This window comes from Carya illinoinensis, chromosome 8, assembly GCF_018687715.1.
Source record: "Carya illinoinensis cultivar Pawnee chromosome 8, C.illinoinensisPawnee_v1, whole genome shotgun sequence".
NCBI classification, from domain to species: Eukaryota; Viridiplantae; Streptophyta; class Magnoliopsida; order Fagales; family Juglandaceae; genus Carya; species Carya illinoinensis.
This window is the reverse complement of record NC_056759.1, coordinates 1,933,846-1,946,641: the sequence shown is the minus strand read 5'-3', so window position 1 is coordinate 1,946,641 and position 12,796 is coordinate 1,933,846. Positions and strand designations below refer to the sequence as shown.

The 12,796-nt window shown below is 33.9% G+C and overlaps 1 protein-coding gene across 1 annotated transcript; it reads right to left on the bottom strand.

Moving 5' to 3' along the window:
- Positions 1-582: 582 nt before the first annotated feature.
- LOC122319288 (rust resistance kinase Lr10-like) lies at positions 583-3,160 on the bottom strand. Its single transcript, XM_043137283.1, has 3 exons — positions 3,011-3,160; positions 2,161-2,222; positions 583-1,993 (listed from the first exon to the last, which is right to left on the bottom strand). Exons 2-3 carry the CDS (start codon positions 2,171-2,173, stop codon positions 780-782), a joined length of 1,227 nt encoding a protein of 408 aa, XP_042993217.1. The 5' UTR covers positions 2,174-2,222; positions 3,011-3,160; the 3' UTR covers positions 583-779.
- Between the last annotated feature and the right edge of the window lie 9,636 nt (positions 3,161-12,796).

Below are 12,796 nucleotides of genomic sequence, written 5' to 3'. Positions count from 1 at the left end.
ATAAGGTATTGTATATATCAGACTGGTAAGTGAATCTTTTCAATACAAAATGATATATAATCATCCTTGGCAACTGGTCTCTATGTTTCAGATATTATAATATTTTATTTTTTTTAAAAAAAGCTTGATACATGTTAACTTTCAAATTCCATACCTTACAAAATGCTTGAGTAATGATATGTAACATTATACACAATATTACATTTTCACAACGTACATATTTTACAATAATGTTATAAAATGAAGATATATATATATATATATTTTTATAAAATGATATTACTTTCATAAGTATTTTATAAAAATACCCTTCATTTAAAATATAAATATATAAAGTGTTATGAAAAATGTCGTGTGTAAATTATTTTCTTTTTTTAATATAAATCTATCATCAAGACAGGTCCTCTGATAACTCTTCATGTTTCATGCCTGAAGGCAAGTAATTTGGAAACTCCAGTACTGTACTTCTTAGCTTCCTTCTGAGTTTTGGTTAATATTCGGCTGATATAATTTCAAATAATATAAATGAATAGCTAGCAATGTGAGTAATATATATATATATATATATGCGAATGTTAAAGCAATCAAAGAAACCGAAGTGCTAGTAATATTGACTTCATAGACTTTACAAACTCATGATATATACGTCACAAATTTATAAAAAGCAAGCTAAAATGAAAAGATAAACTTTTTTTATTGAAAAAAAAAAGACAAGCTTTAATCTGGGGAAAGTGGAGATTTTTCTATTTAAGAACTAGGTATCTGTATTTCATATTTGGTCATGAGTGGGGGGTAGAATCCTTGTACCAATAAGAATTACTTCCTGATCCACCTGTTGTTGAGTCATGATCCGGACCAGCAGTACTAGTTTCTGAATACAAATAATGAAATGGTTTTGGAGGCTGCATGATCTCCACTTCTCCCTCCAACATCTTCACCACCACACTCATCGGCGGCCGAGCCTCTGGCGAGTCTTGAACACACCACAAAGCAACCATAGCCATTCTTATTGCTTTCTCTCTATCCTTCTCTCCAATTCCACAAGCCACAGTCATTGCTTCTAACTCATTTTTCTCATGCTCTTCCCAAACTTGTTTTGGGAACCAATCTAGGCTATGATCAGGACTAGCAGTACCAGTGTTCCTCCTCCTCCCAACTATCTCAAACAATACCATCCCAAAGCTATAAACATCACATTTATTTGTTATTGGATAATTCTTCAACATAAACTCCGGTGCCGAGTATCCGGGAGTCCCCCGATACCCCGAGACACTGGCATGGCTTCCATCCCTGTTACAAAGCTTTGCAAGCCCAAAATCTGCAACTTTAGGGAAGAAGTTTGCATCGACAAGAATATTAACAGGCTTGATATCATAATGAATGATTCTTTGTTGGCATTCCTCGTGCAAGTAAGCAATACCTTTGGCTGTCCCAACTGCAATATCATGCAATTTTTCCCATTCAATTTCTTGTTTAGAACCAAACAAGTACTTATCTAATGATCCATTTTCCATGAACTCATAGACAAGGGCGCTCATGAATTGGTCGTGGCAAAAACCAAAAAGTCTGACCAAATTTATGTGGTATGTTCTACCAATTGTTCCCACTTCAGCCATGAATTGATCCTCGGCTGTTGATCTTGCTTGACTTCTAGTCAGGACTTTCACTGCAATCGCCACCCCATTAGGAAACTGTCCTTTGTACACTATCCCGAAGCCTCCAGCACCCAATGTTGTGGAATAATTTTTTGTGAAATTGCATAGTTGCTGAGCTGTGAATCTAACTGGCTTCTCTCTTGCCACTTCTTGGAGGAACTTCTCCATTGTTGGTGCACCAACATCCCAAACTGGAATCGAGTTATTGGCGGCCGGCGGAGCGACTATCGTTCGTAAATCCGTTACGATGCGGGGCAGGTAATCTCTTTTAAATTTCTTCGCACAATACAAAGAAATACCACCAATAACTGCTATTGTTAACAAGGTGATCACTATATCTGCAATTTAATGCCATCCCATACAGATAGAGTGAGATAATAGTACTTCGTCTAAGCTGTCGATATATAAAGACCAAAAAAATAATTGTTCTGTCCCCCATTAATTAATGCACATCAAGAAATAAATAAAAATTAATGCACAGCTAGACTAATATATGAGAACTTACAGACAACTAACATAAGGCGGGAGTCTGGCGCAGACTGATCAGGCGGTGGAAACGAAGACGTTCTGGACAAACAAGATTAGACTTTAGATATGCATGGCAAGGAGGGTGAGAAATATGAGTAATTCTACGTATCAGCTACTATTTATGCTGTACACCACACACATATAAGTTTTTATAGGGTGTAGAGATACTTTTCATATGATATATAGACATTTTTTATAAGATGTGTAGTGTGCAGTGATTAATAATAGCTGCTCTCAATATTTTCTCGAGAAATATATATATGATCACTCAAGACTGTACGTGCTATATAAAAGCAAGCAACATTAATTAATAGAAGTTTGCTACTTATCGTTTTATACACCACACATCATATTTATTTTTATTTTAAATTTTTTAAAATTATTTTTAGTTTTATTATTCTTAAACTAATTGAGCTTTTCTATTTATCATTCATACACTATATATTTAGTAAGAGAAAAAAATTAAAAATTAAAAAATTATATATGGTGTTAGAATGATCAACAGAATTTTTCTAATTAATATAAACAGGAGAAGATTCGGATAAATATAAATAAGAAGCAACTAGGATGTTTGTCCAAGCTGGAGACCACCGATCGATCAATTTCTATGAATACTTTCTTCGTTCATTTATTAGAATTGGCTCTATACCTTAAGTACTCGAAGATATTAATTAAAGCTTATATATTTAGCTAGCCAATATGATATAAATATATATATATATATATATATATATATATATATATATAAACCCTATCTAGCTAGCCCTTTGAATTTCATAAACACAAACTGATCATGATCGATGAGTATAGCAGGTGAGTAGGCTTACGCTTTTTGAGAACGAACAGTAGTGTCTTCTGCTCCTAATTAGACCTTGCGGATCATGGAGTCTTGATTACCCAGGTAAGGAATGCATCCACCAGGCTCTAGCTGCAGCACTCCAACCTTAATTTCTTCCGCTATATATCATGAGAAGAAGTGCTCCCCTTAAATAATTGCCACAGATAGAGAGAGGCTACAAGATATCGGGAAGGCGACGACGAAATATCGTAGAATGCACCTACTGCCATGGAAGAAGCTGCCATTGTAATCAATGCATGATGTGGACCACTTTTGACTGAGTTAGAGCATTCACGTTGGTTTAGGCATATGTATATGCAAAATCACATCTTTTGGAGATCTAATTTGCCATACAAACAAAATTTCCATATTGGATTATGCAAATTTGAGACAAAATAATAATAAAATATTATCATTTTATTTTATTTTTTTTGCTTTTTTTTAATAGGGTTTGATATTCAAATATGTAAAATATTTAAGTAAAATATTTTTTGGGGAGTGAATGAGTAAAATATGTAGTAAAATATTTAAAGGTAAAATATGTAGAAAGAGAGTGGGAGAAGAGAAAAAGAATGAATAAAATATGTTTTGGAGAGTGAATAGTAGATCTTTAAACATGTAAAAGTATTGGACATAGCTATGCAAATATTTGAAGATGCTAGTTGGGGGGTGTAGACAGAAGAAAACGGTCCGTTAATAGACACTGTAGATAGTTGAAAAAAGATTGGGTCCGTCCGTGACCTGACAAGAGTGGCTGGAGATTTGAAAAAATCGCCTGATGTTGTTGAAAAACGTGATTGAAGGCTCCGAGTTTCTAAGAAATGTCATTTCACCGAAATCACATTGCTTTTTGACTTGGATGATAGCTCGTCTGGTTCTTTGTGCTATCTCTATAAAATCAGTCCTGAACTTCATCAAATCCGCATCAAGTTTTCTTCTCATCTCTATAAACTCATCTGCATTCTTTCAACATTCTCGTTTTTAAGCCTTATTTTCTTCTGTCAATGGCTCATTCATCTGCATCTCAGCCTCCTGTCCTTTCTGCAGCCACCATTAGTGCCATGTTGCAACTAGAAAATAATAGTATGGCTAATAGGTCAGACTCCGATGCCATCTACGACCTGGTGAGTCTTGGGACTCGCTACTCATCCTCCATTATTGCTTTTTCCCAGCGGGTGCAAGCCAAAAACCAAGAGGTTGAAAGGCTTAAAGAGCAAATCGTTGTACTTCAACGAATTTCTCAAGAGTCTCACATAAGGGAAGGAATCGAACGGCAAAAGAATAAACGGTTGAAGTCTCTTTTAGATTCTTCATTCCGCTTGCCAGCTCCCATGGCTAAGGATGACCTGATGTTGTATGAAGAGCATGAGCGTCTCAAGCAGGAGGCTAAGAACCTCAAGTTTATGTAAAAAAAAAAAAAAATAATTCTTTCCTGCTTGTTTTGCATTTTGTTTATTTTGTTTTGAGTCCACTACTCTGGAGGATTCTGCTTGTTTTTTGTATTTTGCATTTCGTTTGTTTGTTTTTTCTTTGTTTTGCTTTTTGTGTTTTTCACGTTGACAGAAATCTACTCCCTGTGTACGCTTGAATATCTCATGTGAATTTTTCCTCTCTGTTTAATCATTTTCGTCTCAATATATGTTCTACATCGTTTATCTTGATCCAATTCATGTCTGTATAACATACATCATCGAATATTCAATTGCTGAACATTGAGGACAATGTCACATTTAGTTGGGGGGAGGGTTTTCTGTTGAAAATTTAGTAGTACCTAATAATATACAAAAAAAAAAAAAAAAAAAGAGAAAAGAAAAAAAAATTGTGAGGGACATTGAAACAAAAATGATTAACACACACTTCTGGCATTTTTGTGAAATTTGAGTATCTTGGTGGAGTAGTTGAGCGGAATTATTTTGTGAAGATTTATTTTCAACCTTAAGCATAGAACATGACTTATGATGCATCATATTTTGTTGAGGAGTGACTTGAAACACCGGGATGCGATATTTACAAAAATGAGAATTAGTATGATTTATATAGAATGAAGGACAAGTTTTGAAAGAACATTTTGCACATACTTACACTTGTAGTGTTCCTCATTAATGTTCATTGATTTAAAACAGGAGAAGTAAACTGCAGGACTACCTAGCCTTATATAGAAAAAAAAATAAAAAATAAAAAAAATAAAAAAATAAAAAATAAAAATAAAAAAAGAAAAAGAGAAAAGAAAAAGGAAAATCGTGTAAGTTTTCCTAAATAAAGGGCTAGAAACAGTTATCCAAAACTTTGGGGGTTGAATGTTCAACCTTTAAACAGAGTTGGCGTGAAAACTGCTAGTCCCTTAGGCTTTGAGGTAGTTAGAATCAATAATGATTAATCTTAAGGTTGAAAAATCCTATGATAAATCATGTTTATTAGTGAGGAACACACAGAAGTTTAGCCACACACACATATCCGAGTTCTGAGACATTTGCCCCAATTCTATATGAATAATTGTTGAGACTTTCCTTGTGGATATAACTCCTGGTGTTGAGTAGTCACGAATTGATTTTTTGTGAGAATTCAGAATTATGTTTGATTGTTTTTGTTTGAATTTTGAGCTTTATGCAATATTCATCTCAATTAATTTTCACTATTTTGCTCAAGGATTAGCAAAAAGTTAGTTTGGGGGTGTGATTGAGCTGAAATATTACATGTTTTAGCTATTTAAAACTAATGTATTTTAAATTCTTCATGACATTATTATTGGTTTTAGATGGAAAAATGGTTAATAAGCATAAATACGAGTTGTGATTTTTAATAGATTGATATCATGTTTATGCTTAATTTTACATTTATGATGTAATTGGGCAATATTTCCTCACATATATAACATATTTGTGATAATCTATTTTTTTATTTTAATTTATGTTTGAGTGTTATTTTTATCTACTTATTTTCAGCTTGAATAAAATTCACATGGGAGATGACTTTTCAGTGGTTGTTTATAGATACACGCGGCACCAACATTAGTGGAACACACAAACAGAAGCATTTTTACGGAATCAAAACAGGTGGCTGTTGAAAAGAATTGTTGAGCTATGCGCCATGGAATAAATAAAAGAGACACAAGGGAGAGTGGACGCATGAAATCTATTTGGGAGGTGCATGATTAAAGAGAAAGCAAAGTTGGTGATGAGCTGGAAGAAGAGAAACAATGAAAGCAAAGTTGGTGGAGCTGGTGGAAACGTGGAGAGAGCATTCGGAAAATAAAAAATAAAACAACCGAAATAAAAAGCAAAAGACGGAAATGAAGGAAAATAAAACAACCACCGAAAGAGAGAAGAAGACATTTACGAAAAAGAAAGATCGGTTGAAAGTGAGAGTGGGAGATGGAGGTGGAATGTGGGGCTGGAATTAGCTGACCGAGAGCATCCAAGTAGACAGAATTATAGAGATGTGTTGTGCCGTGATTGAAGGAGAGTGGGTGAGCAAGTAGTCAACCAATGGTGCTGGAATTTTGCGCTTAAAAGTTAATCTGATTACGTAAGGCACATATGTATATATATATATATATATAATGCTGGACAAAGAGAGAAGCACATGGTTAGCTGAGGCATGGGCCCTCATTAAAGAAAAGAAAGGAGGCTGGAATAATTGGAAGTGAAAAGGAGTGTGCAGCCGAGTGATTGAAGGAGTGATGTGCGGGTTGGTGGTTCTTTTTTATTATTTTCGTTCGGGCAGCAGGTGTTGGGGGGGGGGGGGGGGGAGACATTGAGGGAGAAGTGGGGGAAGAGACACGGAAAGGAGAGAGGGAAGAGTTGAAAGAAATTGGTGGGTGTAGAGTAAAAGGAATAGAGTGGGGACTTGTGAGTGGAAGAAAGGGACATGTGAAGTGGTTGGAGTTGTATTCCTTTTCGATTATTCATGTTTTTCTTTTGGCATTGGGCTACAACTTAGTTTCAATTTCTGTTTTATGCATTTTAATAACGTTGTGAGCTTTATTCTTTCAATGTTGACCAGATTTTAAATTTTGTTGTTTCTAAATTGTTGCCTAGTATTTCTTGTATTTCATTTTAGTTTTCTAATGAATAATATTTATATGATTTCTATAGTATTTGTAATAAATATGTTTGGCTAAATTTCCATACTAAGGTTAGAGGTGAAGTTTAATGATTTACATATAGTTTCCGAATCGACGTAAAATCTATTTTGCAAGCTTGATTGATTGAAAGATTTTATTTGGATAATTTGATTATCTATATACTCGTCTTGATTCATTGTGATTTTCGAATACAGTGAATGCTTGAGGAATCCCTGTGATATTCAAATAGATTCGTAAATGTTTTAACCATCAATCATTCACGCTCAATCATAAGCGTTTGTTTTTCTCAATCTTAAATGCTAAATCTTCCAATTAAACGGAATCATTATTCTAGTTTAATTGAAGTAAATCAATCGGAAACAATATCATAAATTATTAGATGGATCATCGAAACCTTAGTCTTTTTCCATTCATTTTATCAATCTTCATTTGATAGTACGTTTCTTTTAGTAATTTCGTTTTATTGTCTGAATTTATTTCTTTATCACAAAAGTCAATCCCTGTGGATACGATCCTGTAAGATACTACAACGCCTGTATACTTGCAGGTAAAACTGCACTAGATTTTTGATTCATTAATTTGAGTCAGAGTTTAGTCGCAACAATTACTCCTTGTTTTATATTTACAAAATTAACGAAATCAACATGATAACAACCAAATGAATTTAAAATAAGTTACAATTATTTAAATTTCTCTTCCAATTTCAGGTGTATGCAGCCGTACGTATACCTGCAAAGAGAGAGAAAATTAGATAATTAGAAAACTCCCAGTGTGCCCAATGTTCTGTTTTAAAATTATGCCATTCCCTGTCTGCCATTGTGTTTTACGTAGGGAAAATCAATGAAAAATTATGCCATTCCATCTATACCATTTTTCAATACACAGGAATTATACTGCTATGTTGTTTAAAATTGTGTTTTATGTTGTTAAAGTCGTGTTAATTTCTGTATTTATTTTGTATTTATTTAAAATAAGGTTACATAGGGCCCGTGTTGGCCATGTGTGTCACTAGTCATCAGTAGTCATATTTGCCGCTACATCTTTTGTCGCACACTAAAATCAGTAAAAAGTGAATTCTGTCAGTGGATTTAAATATATGATCGTCTAAATTTATTGAGAAACGCTATACACAACCACGAGATGCCCCCGCTGCGGCCTCGTATCCTACGTGGCATAAAAAACACAATGGTGTCGTTTTCTTTTGAGATAGGATTCCTCTGCCTTTTCTTTTCTCTTCATTTCTTTCCCTCTCCCTCTCATTCCCTTCGAATTTCCACTGCATTCTCATCCCATCAAGCTCAAAGACAAGCTCGAAGCCTGGCAAAAAAACTTTGAGAAAAACAGAGGAAAGCAAAGAAAAATCTGTTTGGTTGTCGAGAAAACAGAGAAAAATCTGAAAATAGTTTGTAATAGTCTGTTTGGTTGCCGAGAAAATAGAAGAAAATCATGCTATAGTCTGCAATGGTCCATAACAGTATGTTTGGTTGCTAAGAAAATAGAGGAAAATCACGCATATCCTACAAATATGAGATTCGAGACAACAGCTGGTAGATCTCGTGCGTTCGTCGGCTTCGTGTGGTGTCTCCGTGTGCATGTGGTTGGAAAAAATGGTTGTGGTTTGGAAAAAAAAGTGATTAACTTTGCTGAGTTTTGTCGATTATCTATTAATTCGATTGCTTCATTTGTTGAAAATCAGATCGGAAACAAATGGATGAAATAAAAGTAGTGAAATAGAAGGGAGAAGTACGCTTGGGTTTGATGACAAACAGAAAGAAAAAAATATGAGACCCAAAAAGGAAAAAAAAAACATTAGGACATGAAGTCTTAGAAACCAGAAGATGGGTGATTTGGTGGGGAGGAGTTGATGATGGGTGAAGAGAACGCCGAAGATGGTAGGTTTCGATTCTCGAAGTTGGGTGAAGGGATGAAGACAGGGAGAAGACGAAGTGGGTGGCTCGGTTTGTTTTGTTGTTCAAATTAGAACGATGTCGTCTAGGGATAATGCCAGGTAGGACCCGAGGCCGCGGCGGGGACGCAGCCAGTTGTCCCTAGCAGTTACGAAATTTATTACTACGTGCTGCTGTTACTTTTGTGCTTCAGTAGAATCAGTAAGAAGTGATTTGTGTGAGTGGATTTAAATATCTAATCGTGGTCAAAATTTAATGAAAAATGATATTTGCAGTCGTGGTTGTGTAAGTATTTTGTAATTTCTTAAAAAAAATAACTAATATGGGATCCATATAAAAAAAAAAAACTAATTTTTTAATTGCATATTCCACTCTTTTTCAAAACGATTATGCGGCGTTTGCATACTCTACGACTATATGTAGAATTACTCAAATTTAATTTACTAATATCTTTATTTTTTTCCTTTTCTTTTTTATTTGTAGGATTGTTAATTAAACTTACACGTAATTTTATTTTTTTCCTTTTCTTTTCTATTTGTTCAAAAAACAATTTCTCTAATATTTGTTAAAACTATTCTGATCGCTTGGTCAAAATTTATTTCACTAATATTTTTATTTTTTAATTTTTTTAATTATTCTGATCGTGGTCAAAATTTATTTTACTAATATTTTTATTTTTTTAATTATTCTGGTTTTGGTCAAAATTTATTTTACTTATATTTTTATTTTTTCATTTTCTTTTTTATTTGTAAGATTGTCAATTAAACTTATACTTAATTTTTAATTTTTCTTTTTCTTTTCTATTTATAACATTCTGATTAGCTTATTTTATTTTATTTCTTATTTTCTTTAAACTCAAGTTCTAGGGCCCCATGTAGCACCTTCCAGTTGTGTTAGTCTAGAATTATTTTTTTAAGAAAAAGTCTGGATGCAGTCAGCTCGTGCAGGCGCCGTGCAAACGATGCTGATATGGAAAAAATCAAAACGGCACCATTTTGTTTTTTTTAGTTTCCCACCCCTTTTCCTCCTACTTCTCTCTGATTCTGAAGACCCGAAGTCCGTGTGTCCCCTTTCTTCATTCTCTGTTTTTCAACTTTCAAAGACCATCGAAGCCGAAGCCCCTTCCTTCCTCCATCTCTGTGTTTGCCCTTCATTCATTCTCTGTGTTTCGATTTTGGAAGAACCTCGAAGACCCGAAGCTCATTCCTTCCTCCATCTTTGTGCAGTGCAAGAACCTTGAAGTGTTTCTCTCCATTGAAACCCCTTCTTTTCTCCATCTCTGTGTTTCGAAGACCCTCCCTCTCTGTGTTTCTCTCCCTTGAAACCCTTCCATTTCCCTTCATCCCCTAACCCTAACCCTCAACCCGAAATCATAACCCCAACCCCTTTCCCTTCATTCCGAAGTCCTAATCCTAGAATATGGCCATCAAGGAAGAAGGAAGACTGTCGCCCTTGTCCAGTCCAAAAGGAAGGCAAGTGCATAGTATTCTGATTTTTTTTATGCATTATTTTCTTAGTCTGTTAATTTGTCATTGTTTTACTTTTCAAATCTTTTGGTTTGGAGTTTTTTCTAGTGATCATGATTGGACTAGTGAATGGGTTGTGCCTGTGATCATGCTTGGACAAGTGAATGTGTTGTTGAAAAGCTTCCACAAAGAACCAGTTTAATCCTTCACTGCGAAGGAAGTTGCGTATTATGTGCCAAAATATAAAGTTAAGAAAGTTTTGTTTACTATAATCAACCTTATTGAAGATGCTTAGGTGATCCTTACAAGCTTGGTTTTCCTTTATGCTTTAGAGTTCATCATATTACGTTTAAAATTAGGTAAATTAGGTCACATATTCCTAGACACCTAAATATGGTGTTTAAGATAATGTTCTTATTTATAGAGAGCCATGTAAGTGTGTTTAATTTGTTTGCTTATTGTAAATTAAAAGGGAGAAAAAAATACAATTATTGCCAACCATTATGAAAAACCCAGATAAATTAGGCCAAACGTTACACGTTAAACCAAATAGGAATTTCCAACCATTCACTTACATTCCAAATAAATAATCCAAAATGCATGGATGTTCTCACAGGCATATTAACGGGGTGGTTTAGGATTAATTTGAGTTTTCCACTGGTTCATTACAAAATGTCCAAGAAAGTATAATTTATTTTTAAAACAACTCTCTGATGAAAGATTCATTTTGAATGTCCATTTCAGCATTGATCTCGGTGCCGTCACTCCTATTTAAAAAGTAAGGTAGAGTAAGAAAGAATTTGTACGTTAATACACAACAAGACAATGGTTTTCACCCACTTGAACTTTGGCGTAGTCTCTATCGGTGATAATGAAATTGATGGGTCCAATAAAACCTCATTTTTATTGTTGGCCTAATTCAGTACTACATATTTGGTGGGATACAAAGCATAGGTATTGTTCAAGATGGCTAACGAGTTCCCAAATTAGAATGATAGCTGAGAGGTTCCTACTACAGTGTGACAGTAGGTCCCAAAAAGATGGATCATTGCCTCATCTTAGTAAACTGATCTGCTTTAGAAATAAATTCCACTTTAGAAAGACATCCATATACTAACATCACTTAGTATATTGATCTACTTTAGAAATAAATTGCTTTGTGTTGATTGTTTTTAAGATAACTAGTGATTTAACATAGTAACATATTACTTACTCCTATTTAACGTAGTTAATACTTATTAGTGATATTCCTATTTAGCTATTATTCTAAAAAAAAAATACAATGTTCATCTATTTCTGGAAAAAAACTACTACTTTGATTATTTAGTCCGTGTAGATGATTTAAAAATTAGTAAATGGAAATTCATGTCTGCTACTTTGCTAAAATTTTCTTTCGTTTATGTTGTATTGCTTGATTGACCATTTATTTCTACTAGACTTCTTCAACATGATGAATTACTGGGAAAAATACATAGATGTATGGTTTATGTGTCTTTTGATGTGTGCCTTTCCATTGTGATTCTGGTTCGTGCTAGAATGTCTACAAGATCATCACTGTCTTCTTCATCCTAGTGCAAACGTACTTTGGCTCCTCCCTTGTGCTTCTATGAGGTTGAAGCTATATTGAGATACTTAAAAACTAAGACAAATCCAAGATGACCCTTCTTAGTACAATACAAAGGTAATTACAAGAATTTCATTAGTACTATATAGGGGTTTATATTGCCATAATATTATGTACATCTAACTTTTTTTATATATATGTGCAAATATAAGGGATTACCATACTGTAAATATTTTAAGTGGACAGATAATAATAAATACATAGATCTACAAGAAAGAAAAAATGAAAAGTTAAGGAATGAGGAAGAGCTTGAGAAGAGACTCAGCAATATCGAATAGAGGGAGACTGAGCTCCATAAGATACTGAATGACATCGAGAAGAGAGAGATGGTGCTATCCAATAGAAATGGGGAAGTTCAAAAAATTGAGTTGATGATTCTTGAGAGAGAATCTGTCCTAAAGCATTCACGCACGCTACCTCAGGTGTATTGGGGTTTTGTATTTGTTGTTTGTTGTTATTTATTGACTTGGTAGTGGTTTATGTTACATCTTAGTTGAATTTGTAGTTTAAGTGTTATAAGTTATTTAGTTATGCCGTTTGTATAATTAAGTGTTGTAATTATTTAGAGAACTAATTTGTACTGTTTATTTTGAATGGGTAGTGGTTTATGTTAGTTGAATCTGTAGTTTAAGTGTTATAAGTTATTTAGTTATTAGATTTGTATATTTAAGTGTTGTAAATATTTAGAGAACTG